The following is a 17,408-nucleotide window of genomic DNA, read 5'->3' on the forward strand; positions in this document are numbered from 1 at the left end:
TAGGGTTGAGAGTGAGAGAGCGAGCTCGTTGTCGTCGTCGTCGACTGCCTAGAGGACCGCTTGCCCAGAGATGCATGCGACTACCCCTACTCTCTGCCTACCCGGCTAACTCCTGCCTACCAGCCAGCCAGCCAACCTACCTACCCTTGTGCAGCTCAGAGTTCATTCGCGCCCAAACTCTGGTCAAGTTGTGAGCTCCGCTGCTGATGGATGTCTCCGAACAGAACTCTTCCACGAAGTCGTCCGAGGGACCGTCCCCCGTAGATTACGTGAGTAACTTTTCTTCATCTGCTGTGTTTCGTCAGCGAGGTTGTCACGTTGAAGGAAGACCTCAACCTCGATGACTCGGAGAAATCAAAGGGTTCGAGTGGACACTCTCTCTGCTGGAGAATGACCCGCCAAAACTCGTTGTGTGTCCGGATGGTTTTCCGTGGCCTGCCGGAGCAGTTCCGTTTCTGGAAAGCACTCGGGGAACCGATGACATCCGTGCGTCGTACGTTACGGGAGGAAAATCTTGCACGTTGATCCGCGATGAGTGAGCGCGTTCCGGACGGAAGTCCGCAATGACACAAAGAGTGAGCGAGCCTCACCACGCGATCATCAAGTGGTCGGTGATGCTGGAATTTCCTGGATTTTCCTCCGCTGTCCTCTGGCGACGACGGTGCAGATGATTCCATGCTCCCAGACATTGGAGAAAAATACTCCCTGGGACAATGCCTGATGTTCGTGGACTCTCCGATCGAGGTCGTCCCGCGCTCGGTATGGGCTGAATTCCGTTGATTGGTTCGATAATGCGTTCGGCTTCGATGGCCCGGTCAGATCTACTGCCATCTACTTGCATCACGGTGCAAGTGACGTAGTCGTTGCTGTTACTAGCTAGAGAAACACCCTCCGGCGGAAGGGAGTGTGGAGCTTCTGAAGGAGCTGCGCGGATCCCGTCAATCGGGCGGCCGCTAGTCGTGACTCTTTCAGACAGACAGACGGACGAACGAAGAACCGCACAGGAAAGCGGACAACAGAGGCAGCTTCAATAAGCTGCTGCTGACAAGGGTGTCTTCTTCACTCTTCACTTGAGGTTTGCTTCTCTTCATCCGCGTTGTCGTTGACTCTTATTTCGGAGTGATCGCACACTGAGTCGCGCCATACGAGATGCTATCGTTGGCAAATTGCTCGTTATGGCTTCTTCCAGCAGAAACGACGGTGGCGACAATAATGCGAGGCATGGATGAAGAGGGTCGGACAGATGGGCATCGGTCGCGGACTATGTGTGTTTGTACCGATAAATTCGGGGAAGCGGACGCGCGGCACAAATCTGGAATTCTTTCGCGATGCCATTGGATTTATTTATTTGCGGCATCATGCTCTTATCTGTGTTTAGGTATCGTTGCGCGTCCGTTTTGTTTACCTGTATGTATTATTATCATACGGACGAATCCGGTAATGCGACTGTCCGGCTCGGCGATTCCCGGTCGGCCTACAGCAGTGTTATATTCGGTCAATTTTCTCTCAAGTCATTGCTGCTGTTGTTTTCTAATGCTGGTCTCCCACATTTCTTCTACAGTGTTTCCTAGCTGCGTTCTAGATCGGTTTACTTTTTTTTTTCTTTCTCTCTGTGGTGACCGCGAGGAGTTTGCATACGCGTATCACGCGCACACCGCAGTTTAATGTGCTCTGGTACCAGAACACTTGATCCCGTGCATTGTATGCAAATCCGGAGCGCCCGATATTTCGATTATTTCCCCTCACTTCCCGATCTCGGAGAGAGAGGGAGCAAAGAGACGGAGTCGCGCCCGGAGCTGTGATGAGCGGCCCGATGTTTCCTGCCGGAGCGCGTCCCCCTCAGTGGGTCCTCAGGAGGACGCTTTCGGGAACTCTCAGCGTTTCCGACGAACACGATGAGTGAATGAAGTGTTTCGGATCGGACAAACAACACAACGGTGTTTACCTGCGATCCGTAGCCCATATTGGACGAACATCGACCGACGAGCGCCCGGACAATAGAGCATGAACGAGTGGAGCGATGAAGATCTTCGAAAGTTCCGACCGAGATCCCGGGTCGATTTTTTCGGCTTTTTCTTCTCTCGACGTCATTGTTACCGAACGATTCAACTAGCCAGCCAACAAGCTAGTCAGGCAGCCGCAGAGGCAAGGGACGTGTTTGTTGGCTCGGCTTGGATCGGAGCTGCAGACGGACGGACGGACCGACCCACCGACCGACGGACAGACAGCGGGTACTACTATGCGACGCGATATTCTCGTCGCCGTCGTCGTTGATCGCCGGGTCTCCTCCCTTCATGGACGATGCTCCGCTGAAGAATCTTCGCCGACGTCCGATGTTCGTTTTCTTCGACTGCTGGTCAGCAAAGATAATGTCGACCTGGTTGTTGACGAACTTTTTCGCGGCCGCTCCATCCGCGCCGACCGTCGCTGCTGCTACTCGATCGCATCGTTGTCGTACAACGGAGTCTTCCTATTTTGGATATTTTTTTCCTTTCCTTTTCGTTTTCAATTTTTACATCAATCGCAGACTTCATTCCGGCTGTGTCTGTCCATCAGTCCGACCGACCGACCGACTGCCCGTCCCCTCCTTCCTTCAATCGATCTGTCCCCGTCTGAGTTTCCAGAGTTCGTCAACTAAAGTCCTTTTGGCGACGTTGTGGGAAGGAATTCGGCAGCCATTGTTTTTCTGCGCCGCGAGAAGTCGCGAGGCAAGCAGCCAACCAGAGAAGCGATGAGTTTTTATTCGACCGTTAATTACGTCGATACACGACCGAAAATAAAATGGAGGAAAAGTGGAAATTCTGACGTATGCTCAATGTCATCGGGCCGCAAGTGGTGGGCACCCGCCTCTTCAAATCACGCCTCTATGAACGACTCTTCGATGTCGTCGGTCGCCGGAGGCCCGGACGGACGGACGGATGGATGGATGGACGAGAGAGGGTCGCTCCAAATACAGAATATTAACTCGAACTTCACGATTATTCGTCCGGCCTGTCGGTCGGTGGTCGCGCCGTCGTTGATGAGGTATTCGAATTACGTCGATTACATTCACCTACCGCCGCGGGCAGCCAATGTCTCTTTCAAATCCAATCACTACTACCGGTAATGCACACCGGAAAGCGACGATATTTCTGGCGGATCGAACTGGATTTCTTTTTCCCCGGCTGGGAGAAGGAGTTCCCCATGACCGTCGATCCGCTTGCGTGAACTACACCGACTTCGCTCGATCCGCGAAGACTGTGAGGAAGTTGAGTCAGTCGAATTTGGACGGAGCAAGACCCTAACCCTGTCAGGTTCGATGTGCCGCCACAATGTGGTAAAGGCCCTTGACAAATATCCAGGTGCGAGAAAACGCATCGCGACGCCTCGGGTTCGACGAGCGTTCGGCAGAAACACCGCCTCGCAGGTTTGTCGTCCCTCCCTTAGATTGGTCGTTCGCAATCCCGGAAGGGAAGGGTCATGTGGCTTACATAAGCCTTCCTGCAGTATTTTCTTCTGTTGCGATACAGAAAACACGGACTAATAATAGCGAGCCACGAATCCGGACTAGTCCGGCCCGGCCCTGCTCGATTCGGCCCTGTGGGAACAACTGCCCCTGAAGAAGTCTGGGCGAAGGGTTGAAGGACGAGTGGCTCCGTCGCCGAAGTCGTCGCCAACGCCACCGCAATCCGGACATCGCTTCTGGATGTGTGTGTGTGTCCAAGCATCGCGAGACGACAGAAAAGAGAAAAACCGATGGGACATTCTTCACTTATCAAACGTGCCGATCTCTCTTGTAGTCTGTGTGCGCTCCTAGATGAAATTGGCCTGGACGCTTTGAATGGTCATCCAGTCGAAAGAGGGAGCGAGGGAGCAGGGAAAGAAAAAAATCCTCAGCCGATGCGGCCTTGTCTCGCCGAGCCTCGTGGCACGTACCGTCGGAGGCTGTTGCGTGTCCGCCTTTATCCCGGCGGCGGCGAAGTTCCCGTCGGTCGTCGAATCTTCGTAGACGACGGACCGAGTCCGGACGGAGAAACGGACGGATGGACATCACCGAGAAAACGGTGCCCTTGTAGGCGGTGGCGGCGACCGTGGCTACAGCTGAAGTATTATCGCTGTAGAAGTACCACCGCTGATCCTGCGCGACCAGAAGTAGTTTCAGAAGCTGCCGTGCACGCCGCCGCCGGTCCAACTCGGTTCCGCTACTTGCCCGGTTTGCTCGGGTGCCCATCCGCCGGTCCAGCCGCCCGCCTGCCTTCCTGAACTTCTCACTCGAACGGCTTGGCTGCTTGTCGGATACGGCGTATAGTCACCACGGCCGCCCTCACCGTAGCAGTCGTTCCTCAAGTTGACGGACTGAGCTTTGCTTTTGAATCCTACGCCACCGCCGTCGGTGATTCAAGAGAGACAAAAGGATGGTTAAAAAAAACGCCTCGAAACTACCGGAAGTTTTCTGTGTGCTCAGAACGTGCCCTAATCAGTATTTAGGCGAGTGTCTGGGTGGACCGAGCGGTCGACCAAGCGAAAGAAGAAACGAGTGACTGGTCGCTTGGCTGCTTGCTTTCGGTGGCATTGGTTCCGCTTCGAGGGCTGGTCCAATTTTGGATCGTTCGATGGAGGAAAAATTAATTTCCGACCAAAAGTTCAACCCAGTTTATTTTCGAAGGGGTCGAAATGACGAGCAGAAAAAAAAAGAATGGAAAAGTGTAACCGAAAAAGAAAATTACCTTTGCTCTCGCCTCGTCCTGCGTGCCAGTGATTTCCCCGCCCGCGGATCCGTCAAGCTAATGTATCGAGCTTTCGCTCATATCTATCGGCTCGTCCCTTCGTCCGATGGTCCGTCTGTTCGTCGGCGCTTCGCCCGATCATTCGTTCGTTACTTCGTTCATTCATCCATCCATCCATCCATCCATCCATCGACTGGACCGTTCTACGGACCCTCCGTCCGTACATCCGCCCGTCTTCCCGTCCGTTGGGACGTCCGCCTGTTTATCACCTATCACCAAAGTATCCATCTCTTTATTTATGATGATGATCGAAACCGAATGGAGATGAATTTCAATTGCGGTTGTCTGCGGTTGTGCGTGTTCAATCACGCTTCCAAAATCTGGTGGATGTCCCGCTGCGGACGGAGTGACACGCGGATCCGAGCGATGACTGGTGGCTGAGGGGACACCGAGCACTGTTGTTTGTTCCGAACGCTTCCATTTCACAGTTGTGAAATGATCAAACGACCCCGCGTCAGTCCGATCGCTCGCCGGCTACCAACCAGTCCGCCATCCGGCCAGCCAGCCGAACCGAGCTCTCGGCCGCCGCCATCGACCAGTCTCTCAGCGCAGGGTCAGTGAAGACAGCGTCAAAGCGAACGACATTTCGGCGTGAAATGAAAATTGCCGAAGCTAGCGACCGGAGAAGCGTCGGTTGTCCGAGGGGAAAATAGAAGAGGAAAATTAAAATACTTCGTTCCGTCTTCTGTAAAAGAACGGCTGACTCGAGAAAGCGGGCAGCCGACGAGCAGGCGGAGGCAGACGGGCGGGCGAGCGGGCGGGGTCAGAAAGCAATTGAACGAGCCGGTAACGAAAAAAAACGGGTCCGATCACTCAAACGATGTTGTTGTTCGTTGCTTCGTAGGTAGGGGAGGAAAAATCTGGACCAGTTTGGAGTATGGCGTTGAACTCGCTACGCGAGCTCGGCTCGGGAAGCGACCGAATGGAATAAATGAGAAGCAAATTCGCTCGGGGGAATTTCTCCGTAGGAATCTCACCGGTAGAAAGAGGTTCTCAGGAGAGCCTAGGTGTGTATTGGGTTCGATGCCGATGGGGCGTTCTCGCGGCTCGTTGGGGAGCGTATTTTTCTCGCTTTGATTCTTCGTTCTTTTCCTCCGGTTTCGGTTCTTCTGTTTCCGCGGCTGTCGGATTGGGGGTTCACATTTTTAAGCGATGCGTGAACTACTTTCCTGTATCTGCTTCTCGTCTCACCTCGGCGAAAAAAAACCGCCTTGAGTATTGTTGATGGCGGTCGACGGAATCACGTCCGTATGCCGAGGGCTGAATCCGTGTATTCGAACGCTGCTCCCCCGACCGACATTGTGAGTCTTGGAATTGTGCCCACAAAAGGGGAACTACTAGAGGAGAAATTCGGAGCTCGAGTCCCGTGTTGTGGTGCTCATTTTCTATAATTGGCGAACATGAACTCTTAAGCTAAACTGCTGCGTCAAACTTGATCGACAGCGGAGCATGAGCCACCGGCAGCGTAATGAACGAGTGAGAAGTGCCCAAGTCCAACGAGACAGACCTGGAGCCCCTTTGACCGGAAATGCGTTGATTTCTTCTCAGTCAGTGAACGCGGTCGTAGTGGGTTCTGGGGCGGATTTTGAGCTAGTGGTGTATTCTGTGTGCACCTGTGTCTTTTCCGCCTCCTCTTTGGCGTCGTAGCAGCCGATTTGAAGCGATTCAACTTTGGTCGCTCCGTCCGTCGGTCCGGCTGTCCGTCTTGACGTCCATTCTATCGTAACCGGTCGTAGATACGTCCGTACCCCACAAACCAACCCCGAATCCGGCTGGCCGTTAGACCTCTCCAGGATCTTGGCCGCATCCTCGTCTTCTTCTCCGTCTTCGTCGTCGTCGTTCAAATCTTCTTCTTCCTCGCCACCACCCCCTCCACCTCCTCCTCCTCGTTTCCCTGCTACAATGTGAGACACCTTCAGCTTACGCCGCTTATCCTCAAAGTACGGCTTGACGTGACGGCCGATGAAACTGTTGTTCTCGTTCCCGTCGACATGAATGTGATGTAAAATGAATAGCCACCGCCGACGACGACGACGTCGATGATGATTACGGTGATGATGACGGTGCTCCCGGTGGTAACGTTGACCTTCCGGATAGTGTCTCTGGGTGAGTGAGTCTGACAGGAGCGTTGTGTAAGAAAATAACCCAAAGACTCGGTAGTCAAATGCGTGGAGCGAGTTAATTTCGTTTCTGAAGAAGAGAAGGAAACGATTGTTGTCATCCGCTTGTCAAGCACTTGCCATCCCGGCTGGCGGGCTCTTTGACTGACTGACTGACTGACTAAGCGACCAAGCGACTGGCTGGCTGTTTGGCAAGCGGTCGGCTCCGCCGTCGAACTGTTACTGACGAGAGGAAGAGAACGAGTCCAGGGATAAGTGAATGAGACTCTTCTGGGGACAAACATCCAAGGTCGTGTGAGGAACGCCTGCGCAACTCCCACTTTGGTGAAGATCTAGTCGCTTCCTTTCTGCTTCCTTCTTCGCTGGCGGAATCTCCCGTTCCGGCGATGGATGGTAGGAGCGGAGTTGCGCGAACGCTCTCATCGGAACGAGTGGAACCGATGATTAAAATTGGCGACGGCATCGGTGGTAGAGCGACCGAAATGACGTGAGTGTCAAGCCGGCGGAAATGCTTCACACTCGGAAGTGTCGCAGTGGGCGACCGGGTGAGAGATTCTCCAGACGGATGATTCACATCGTCGTGCTGAAATGCACTTCAAGTTCTGCTACATAGACTTCGCTCCGAAGATTCTCATTTTGAGCGGGGGAGATGAAAGCTTCGAAGATACCGTCGTCGAGGTCTCAGGGGAGATCCAGCTTCGAGTGAATCGATTATCCTCGCGTATTCTGTTCCTTGTCGCTCACGACTCGGAGCCCGAACGCTCGGGTGATAACTCGACGTTCAACAGCGTGAATTCGTCGAGCGGCCGGGCATTCCAGGTTGTAGTTCACCGAATTTCGTCTCCGGAACGACCCTAAGACCCGAAGACAACGACAACAACAACAACATCTTCTCGAAAACGATAGAATGGCGCTCGGGAACATCTTCTGCAGGCGAGAATGAAGATCACATCGCCTGCGAAGAGACAGAAATAAAAGAGCTGAAAAAAGAAACGGGAAATCATTTTGAGCGGCTCAAGACGAACTATGGAAACCGTTTTATGTTTATGTCCCGGCGGTTCAAACACATCTAGCAGAACTAAGAGAGCAACAACGACGATCGCGTTCCCCAAGCGGGACAGAGTGGACTGGCCACGGAGCGGGTCTTCCGATCTGGCATGATGTTCTCAAGCTCCGCGATGCATGTTCGTTTCTTGTGTCGGCCCCATATTCGGCGCTTTCTTCTCGGACCGATATGATTTCCGCCGATGTCCAATTGAACAGATGCTTTTGGACAGAGAAACGTTCGCCGGCTGGACCTTCCGTCGGAGTTTCCAAGTCGAGCCTTATCTCGAAATGTGAACGTATTCCGCTCCCGATAATGCCGACAGAGCTCATCAGCTGATGAGATTCCTCTCTCCATCATGAATCGAATACCTCATGGCCTCATGGACTATGTGCAACGATCTCGGTCCGAATCATGACTCCTCATCCTCCCTTATAATTATTGAGACGGATTCTTCGCGAATCTCTGAGACCCTAGTTGAACTTCTGTGCGGTTTTGTCGATATTGAGCGAAGTGAGCGTGTTTTAGCGAAAGCTCCGGAAGCGATTCCTGGTTCCGCCGCGCCACCGTCATTGGGTTCAGAGTTCAGTAATGAGCTGCAGGAAGTATGTTTAACAGCATTACGTAATGGAGTTGCGTCGCGCGGATGTAAACGGCAGACCGACGACAAAAGGAACAACGCGCATGCAACCGAACGATGGCCTTGGCTTGACCCTCAGCCCCGCCCGTGCTACACTTCTGCCCCTTCGGACTTCTGTTCACTTCTCCGGGCTGTTCTGGGATTGGTCCAGAATCCGCTGACGCGAGGCTCTGAAGGACTCCGCTGAAGGTTGAGGTTGTTCGTCACTGTTGCCACTGCGGCTGCTTCTGGAGCCACTGCTGTTGGATAATCGGAATAAAAATCCGTTGGCGCGCTTCTGGAACGGACCAAATAAAAGCACTCGACGCCCTTTAGGGCAAGCGTTGCCAACGAACTTCTCGATGAGTCCATCCGAACGCCTCTAATAACCCGCTCCCCGGGTTATTAGAGCGTCCCTCCCCCAGTGAGTGACTTATCCATTGGCGGACCGGCTGATTGGGAGCCAAGAATAGGAATTCATGTCGACTTGTCCGAATACAGATCCGGGCTCGCTTGTTACCTAAAGGTGTCGCGCGGAACTCTGGGGACATTCGAAACGTCAGACAATCAGTCCGTCCGTCAGTCAGTCATCCGCCAGTCCGTCGGCTGGACTGACGGCTAGATGGATGTCTTCTCTTCAACTGAACATGCGTAAAATGATCCCATTTTGTCGACCGGCAGGAGCAACGCGAGCGGGAAGAAAAAGAAAACGATTTGACCACCTCTCGCCTTCCCTCTGACTCTTTGGCGTCGTTTCGTCGGTGTCGATGCCGATAAGTACTTGAAGTACTTTTGGGCGGTCCACGGGCTGCCTGACCAGCGCTGACCGAGCGATGGGTCGCTCGATAAACAAAACTCTTCGCGGAGGACTCACTGGTTTGCTCGATCAGCGATCGTCCACTCAGTCAGACGACCGCTTGCGACTTCTGATGATCCTGAGTCGGAACAACGTCGACATCCTAAGAGCATTGCCACTCCGGGGACACCGTCGAATCCATTCCTGCGAATTGGAGCATTGCACCTCAGGAATCGTAGTCACTTCCCTAATTACGAGGCTCCTCGTACCGAGTTGACCCTAGAAATATAGAGATGCTGGAAATCTGCATTGCCATCGATCGCCATCCCGTCGAGGAGCTGCATCTCGAGGGCAGCGCGTTCCTCGCTTGAGAAGGACCGAAATACGCAATGAATTGAGATCGGATACTTGAAAATCTCAGACTCTATCCGTGGTAGCATTGACAACTCAACGCGTACGTCCAAGGACACTCGATTCGAAGCCTCGTGAACTGTCAGCACATATTTTGTTAGCACCGTTGTTTCCGGCTGAGATTTATTAACCTTTGGATGCGAGTCTCTGGATTTTTTCTTCTGAAGCGACGAGTCTTTCGACAGAAGATTTGTGTTTGTTTGAAAGTCAGTGTGGTTGTTGGCTGCGAACGAATAATAGAAGCCAAGAGCACAGGAGAAGCAGGAGAAACAGTACTTCATTGACGCTCTCCTTAAAAAGACGGCGTGGCGAACCGATTAGCGAGGTAACCAAAAGCCAAAAACGGCGCTCGCTTGGCTCCTTCACATGTGCTTTTTCTCTCGCCGACTACGGTCGAATACAAGTTTTGAATAGAGAATTGTTCCGTTTCCTCGCAATCTATTTGTGGCGATTATGTGCGAGCGACCGGTAGTGATGCCTATTGACTCGTTCCGAGAGGAAGCCACGGCTGCGGCTAGTGGTCGGAGCCGGTCACCCAATGGGGAAGACTCAGCCGTCTCCGCGGTTCTTTGCCGTGTTGACCCAAGTTCCGCGACAGGGACTTCGATTCAATGGGTCGCCAACCCCAGAAACGAGACGTAAGCTCAAATTGGATCTCCTTGACTCGATCCCCGGCTGTTCTCCGCTCTTCCGCTGATGAACATCTAAATTGCTCGAGGAAAGAGGTAAGGATCCGTACAGCGTATTGTCACTGGAAGCGAAAGCAAAGCCCCGCAGCCACCTCCATGCGAAGTGCAAAGCCGAGACGTGCAAACGTCGTGTCGGCGAGTTACAGCTCTATTTCAATGTCAAGGGTCTGTGATCGGGAAGCCGAATACGATGACGACAACCACGTTTTCTGAACGACGGCGATAGCACAGTGGGAAACGCCAATCGAAGGCGAAATACTTACTATCTTACTCCGGTCTCTTTTGGCAGAACATCAGATGACATTCAAACGCGAATGTACTTCGACTGAATTCATTCAATGATAGACAAAAAACTCCCACGAGTATTGTCCCACACATCGTCGTCTTCTTCGGCCAACAACGACGACATCGTTGTGGAGATAACGAGTCGGGATTATCGAGCGATTATATCCGCGGCTTCGGATTGTTCAGCTTCCAGATTAATGCTAAACTCGCTAGAACTCGGGCGCGCAAGGGTCTTCTGGTTGGTGACTTCGCCGGTCGGTGTCGTCCGAATGAACGGAAAAGAAAAACACCGAGTCGATATTCACATTGTTGTCGACGGTTTCGCGGAACGTTTTCGCGGTTCGCGGTCAGGTACGACGCCGTAAATTCTGCTGTAAACCGTTCCGGGTCGGAATCTTCACTTTCGGAGTCGTCGTCATACTCGCAGTCGGACGACTTTGTTGCTCGATGCAAGTGTTCTGTGAGAAACATGCATTGATTCCGTTAGCAGCGGAAAATGCGAGATCTGCCGCTAAAGTAAAAGTTTCTTCTTATTCGATCGTTGTTGTTGACGATGCAGCCGCCACTCGGCCGACCGTCGTAGACGGCGAGGCTGTCTGTGAATCAACTTGAAGAACTACTACAGCGAACACGTGTGGGCGAAATGTCCGAGAAAGAAGTTATTTGCTCTTCGGCCGCCAGAAAAAGAAAGAAATTCCCCATTTCTCTCTGCTTCTATTATTTTAGTGCCGGATTCCTCTTCTTCTGAAATCCACCTCGCTGCCTCGTTGAACGCATCATGGGCGCGGCGCTCACCTCGATCACGCGGCCCCGTCTCGGCAGATTTTCCGATCGATGGATCCACTACGTTGGATCGGCTCGTCAAACAATTCGCAAATCAGTTCATCTACTCCGTCGACTCACGGAAATATCATCGATAGAGGAACGCTCCGCGCGAAAACACTCGAGATCTGTTCTCGTGACCCCGTTGAGTATGAAAGGTCACATCCGAGACGGACTCATAAAAATGAACGGCGCGAAAAAGAAGAACAGAAAGGAATATCCTGAGAACCTCTACCCTTAGCAATGGGATGCGAGAATGAGAAAAACTCTTCGCCTCTTCTGCTCTTCCGCCGTGAAATAAATAACGCGTTTTTTCAGATTTCCTTTCTTCTCCCTCTGACGAACGTAAGCTACGAGATTGTACGGCTCCCCTCAGTTTCTCGTGAGCCGGATCAATGTGGCGTTAAGCTCTGTCTGTCTGTGTATGAGAAGGAACGGCGCGGCGTCTGTTGAATAGCCCAGCGATCGCGTACAGAAACGATCGATCTCTCTCCGAAAGCCAATATGACACTATTGAAGAGGAAAAATAACGAGCTGACTATTTGATCATTCCACGATGTGAACGGAACGTCCAGAAATAATGGGGGGAACAGCAAGCGATAACATGGACCTTGGGCCCAACTTTTTTGCGTCCGGGAATTCCAGAGAGTTCCGGTGCGGAAGCTTCGGTGCGGGCATGGCGCGATTTGCGTACGGTCGCTCGCCCGAATCTACCTTCCATCATTAGGTGGTTTCCCCGCATTCCAATTCCGATCCGAGCCGCGCGTCCTCGATTGGCGAAATTCTAGCCCAGAGCTTTCCCGGAATGCTTCTGTTTTAGCGTTATCAGCGTGAAATTTCCGCCGCATCTGGATGAAGTCCAGAACGGGAATTCATCAAGTCTAAAGCAACACCTTTTTTCGATTGCAGTTACCATATGACTTGTCGGTGCGTTGCCCCATGAGGATGATCTCAGATAGCGAACTCACAACTGAGGTAGACTCACTCGGAGACGAGGCACATTCCCCTGCGGGTTCCGGGGACACGATCAACACCTCGGATCACGAACCCAGCTCAAAGAATCCCAAAGCTGCCGCGGCGTCATCTCTGAACGCGGTAAGTTCCCCATCATATCGTCGAGCTCTCTTTTCTTCTTCGGACGGACCTCGTAAATCAATGGAGTCTCTTTGGAATGGGTGCGGGTGTTTTGTGGTCGGTATCAGGGATACTGACGCAATCCGCGACCGAAGAGTTGGGATCGCGTTATTATGTCTATTCAGACATCATCACCTCCGTTATCGTGCTCTAGCGCCGTCGTCGGACGAAGCACACCGGAGCCTCTGAATAACGAGCAGCTTTTTCTCATTGGCAGCTCGTCTCGCATCCAGGATTCGGCCTGTCCGCTTTATCTATGGCAAACTTCTATCCCGAACAAATCAGCCTAGCTCTCAAAGCTGCCGAATATCAAGGTGCCGAAGGACTTATACGATTGGGCTCGTTCGACGCTCGACGAGGAGTCAATGGAAGAACGTCGCCCAGCGAATCGTGCGTGGTGTGCGGTGACAGGGCTTCCGGGAGGCACTACGGAGCCATAAGTTGCGAAGGGTGCAAAGGATTCTTCAAACGAAGCATTCGCAAACAACTGGGCTATGCCTGCCGAGGAGACCGAAACTGTGAAGTCACCAAACACCACCGAAATCGCTGTCAGCACTGTCGGCTTCAAAAATGTCTTCAGATGGGAATGCGCGCCGACGGTGAGCATCAACTGCGGGCATTAAGAGACCTGTAGAGAAGATATCGGAGATGCAATACACAGATCAAAACTTATGGGGAAATCGAATAAGTCGGAACCCACAGTGTTTTCTCCCGAATCCACGCGGCTTTACCGCTTCGGCTGGCCGAAGAGCCGCGGACCCCGATCCGCAGCTAGTTGGCCTGAAGATGTGTGATTTAACGCGTTGTGCATTCTACCGTTTCAGCTGTTCAGTCCGAACGGAAGCCGGCCACCATGAGCTCGTCGGCAAACGAAAATCGCTTTGAGAAAAACGTTTCCCCGTCTTCTGGGGCCTCCCCGAGCTCCAACTTGCTCTTGCCGTCAATGGCCGCTCATCGAGCTTTGGCAGCCGGCCTGCACTCTTTTACCGAGAAAGATCTTCACAGCGCACTCAGTGAGTTCACGTCAGAAGTTGGAAAATTAGGGCAACGGGGTGATATTTTTGGATTTTTCGATCTCTCGAAAAATCTTCTCCCGTTGAGTATCGTCGCAGGCTTCGACCATCTGGGTGCCTGAGCGACCAAACTAGAATCCCTCAAGATCTGCCGGCAGTGAGCTCGAGCTGATCCGATCGTCCCAGGGCCGGAACTCTGGATGGCGGAATCTAAATTCGTTCCTTTCCCTTGAACAGAATCACCCGCCTCCATCGAATCCTTAGGTACCTTGGCGAGCGTGGTTACGACGTTAGCCAACATCCGTAAGGTCCAAGAAGGAAACGAGATTCAGGATCTTCACAACGGCCAGAGATCGGTACGATTACGTTAACACCTTAATGACCACATCGACCTGCACGTCTCCCCTACGTATGGTCACCCCTGGCAGCAAACTAGAGGGGGAACCGGCCGCCGAAATGATCGAGTGGCTGGCGAGTCCCACGGTCCGGGTGCGGATGGTGATTGTCGCGCTCGAGCTGACACGACGACATATTTTCTTATCGGCCCATCATTTTAATTTGCAGTCACCCTCGATCAAAGCCGAACCTCTCGAGAAAGAACCTTTCCGAAGCGAGTTTGTTCGACACGATCAACTCGAATTCCGTTTGACACCCTTCACCGACAACAACAATGAGGATCCGCTCGTCACGGAAAACGGCGAACTCAACGCTCATTTCGTTTCTGAATCCGCTTCGAGACTCCTCTTCATGTCCATACACTGGGCTAAGGGACTGGAGCCCTTCCAACACTTGCAGTGAGTGAGATCGAATCAAGGGAAATGCTGATGGATACTGTTGAAAAGCGCCGGCTCCATACGTGCGAATGGGGCGATCAATCAATGGCCTTTTAGTCGGAATACCTGCTCGATATGTCCCAATAACCTTCCGTTGAATCGTTCACAGTTCCGAGATCCAGACCTTACTTATCAAAAACTGTTGGGCTGAACTCTTCTGCTTGGGGCTCGCGCAGTGCTCGAAGCAGATGTCGGTAGCGGCCATCCTCAAGGCGCTCAAAAAACAACTCCAACGGCATCCTCACGAAGATCCCAACAGAAACAGACAGGTTGAAAGTCATCTGCAGCGGTTGACCTCGTTCATCGAGACGGTTGGCGCGCTGGGACTTTGCGATCTCGAGCTCGCCTTGCTGAAGGCGGTGGTTTTGTTTTCACCGGATTGGCTCGTTGCATCAGTCGGTAAATGGAAATCGCAAGTCGAGCTGTACCAGTTTCGCGCCGTGAACGAGCTGAAAAGGTAGGTCTAAGTTTCTTGTGGAGTTTGGGCCGTGCCTTCTTTCGCTAACTCACTCCTTCCATAGATTAAATGAATGTACTCATGTCATCACATGAATCAAAATTTTCCGACATGAGACTGTGAGTAAGACGAATTTCCTCCGTCGCAGGTTCATTTCTAACGACGATCGCTTCAACCGGCTGTTGTTGAGGCTCCCGTCGCTGCGTTCGCTAGATGCCGATATCACCGAGGAACTGTTCTTCGCTGGACTCATCGGATCGGTCCAAATCGATGCTATTATACCCTACATTCTCAAGATGGACGTTCAAGACGGTGTTGTGACTCACTGAAACCGTCATTGTTGTGATAAACGCAGAACACATTTGTGACGGATCCTTGCACCCGATCGAATGAATCGAGGACGGTCTCTCGCGATCGCCGGATCCGTTGATATTGCTGGCGCGCTCGACCCAGGCCCGTGGAAGCGGATGATCGGAGTCTGCCGGACCACGGGCTCGCCGCTTGCCTGACTTACTAAGCCGAATCACCATAGATCAATGCAGGCAAATGGTCGCAAGTGTGTATTTGGAGCAGCAGCGGCAAGCTGCCCAAGCTCATCTTAAGCCTTTGCGTACAAAATCCGAGGCGAATAGTAGGTTTTCGAATTTCCTCGTGGATAGGACGCTGTTTCCATCCGGTCCCGATGGATTCGTGGGAGGTTGAATGCCCAAACGAAAAAAAACTCATTGTGTTTACCCTAGAATTCGATAATTAGTAGATAAATGTGATGGAGATCTGAGCTTATGCGCAATCTCCGACACTATCAGAGCAGAATACGCGCTCGATTGTGATGCAGCAGCGAAGCAGATCGGAGGAGTCTCACTCCAAGGATCATCTGGATTTCGCCAGCGTACTTCGCGAAGGGGATGCGTTTGGATGCTCTTCGACCACCAAAAAATACTTGAATGTACAAAGATTCATCACCTAGGCCTGGATCATGATGATTCCGATGTCCAGTTTTATCTATTCTAGATGTCAGAGTACTCAACGGCGCTGCGGCGGGCGACCGCTCCGAGGTGCTACTCTGGATTATAATGATTTTCATCAGGATCTTGTTTCTCCCTTGAGTGTTAACGCATGCCTGTGAACGGTACCTCCAAACTCATTCTGTTTTCTCAGACTGTGTACCTCAAATGATTTTGAGTTAAGGTTCAGATCCATGTTCTCTTCGCGGCCCAACCCTCGTTCGACGATCAAGTCGAGAGCTGATCTTCGAGGCGATTATTCCAGCAAACGCCACCCACGGAAATATGCAGTATTGTCTCCGAGCATTTCTATCAGGATACGATTCGTAGCGATCTTCTCTTGCATTTCGAGTCTCGGAGTTCTTCGGGCGTGAATCTGACGAAGTAAACGAGGTGAGAGGTATCGAAGACGGTCAAATGAGAAATCATTGAAGATTTCGCATTCGATCCCAGTCAATGTTATGCCCGTTAACCTGTAGCGGTCGGTAACCGGTCGTCGGATTGATTTGCACTGTAATTAGCAGGCACGGAGGATTGTTATTCGTGGCATTCGGAAGCTCCCCTGTTCTCAAAGAGCGATGCTGAGTCCTGATTCCCCTCAAAGCCGTCCTGATTCTCTCTCTGGGAATGTTTTTCTCACTTCTGTCTTTCAGCATCGAAAGCGCGACTCGACTGTGTAGTTCGGGATCACGTCTCGAGGCACGCCTAGTGCTCCCGGGATGTTCTGAGCATCTCTGACTATGTGTGATAAGGGTTTCCGGAACGGATTCATTTTGCCTGTTGTTATTCCTGCCCCTCGAACACAAGTAGCACCTTGACCACGTTCACCATCATCATAATCATCATGGATTCGGCGAGCGCTCCAGTCGCTTGTATTCGGGACTGCGCTTAGTCACGAATTTTATTGAATTCACCCCTGTATCTACATCAGCAACGAGTGCGATCGACCAATTGATCACTGCAGCCATCACTCCATCACCATTATCACCATCGATTATCTCTAACTTTTAGAATGTAAAATGTTAGTCATCTGATGAGCTTCGTGAGTGTCCCACAATTGAAATGTTGTACATGGTGATCATTGTTTGGAACAAATCCTTTGCTATTTCTTGAGAAATGATCACGTCCCGTACGAAGTCCTGGCAGGGTCACTCTAATTTATTTCTTTGACAGAGAGAGAAAGCTCTCCTATTTTCGGACTGCGAGTCTGAAGCGATAGACGTTCACTACACCTAATCTTAGACCTATGGTTAACTCGAGTCGAATATTTGCATCGATCTGCGGGTCTGCTGGACTCGGTGCGGATCACGTTTTGTAAATCGCTTAGTTATGATCTTAATTATTATCATTACCATCATCATTGGAAATATTGTAGCTGATGATGAAGCTAATTGAGACTACAAACTTTCGAGGT

General features: G+C 51.9%; 1 protein-coding gene across 1 annotated transcript; it reads left to right on the plus strand.

Moving 5' to 3' along the window:
- The first annotated feature begins 12,492 nt into the window (after positions 1–12,492).
- LOC100903959 (orphan steroid hormone receptor 2-like) lies at positions 12,493–15,319 on the plus strand. The gene is made up of 7 exons (XM_003748214.1): positions 12,493–12,648; positions 12,905–13,286; positions 13,512–13,700; positions 13,938–14,056; positions 14,265–14,494; positions 14,643–14,990; positions 15,139–15,319. The coding sequence occupies exons 1-7, from the start codon at positions 12,493–12,495 to the stop codon at positions 15,317–15,319; spliced, it is 1,605 nt and encodes a 534-aa protein (XP_003748262.1).
- Positions 15,320–17,408: the final 2,089 nt, after the last annotated feature.

The sequence above is a fragment of the Galendromus occidentalis genome, unplaced genomic scaffold (genome assembly GCF_000255335.2).
Source record: "Galendromus occidentalis unplaced genomic scaffold, Mocc_1.1 scf7180000077529, whole genome shotgun sequence".
NCBI classification, from domain to species: Eukaryota; Metazoa; Arthropoda; class Arachnida; order Mesostigmata; family Phytoseiidae; genus Galendromus; species Galendromus occidentalis.

Excerpts from the sequence above, each read along its gene's own strand:
- LOC100903959 (XM_003748214.1), top strand. The coding sequence starts at position 12,493 with ATGAGGATGATCTCAGATAGCGAACTCACAACTGAGGTAGACTCACTC. Across the intron at positions 14,057-14,264 it reads TTCACAACGGCCAGAGATCG|TCACCCTCGATCAAAGCCGA; the intron begins GTACGATTACGT and ends TTTAATTTGCAG. Across the intron at positions 14,991-15,138 it reads GCCGTGAACGAGCTGAAAAG|GTTCATTTCTAACGACGATC; the intron begins GTAGGTCTAAGT and ends CCTCCGTCGCAG.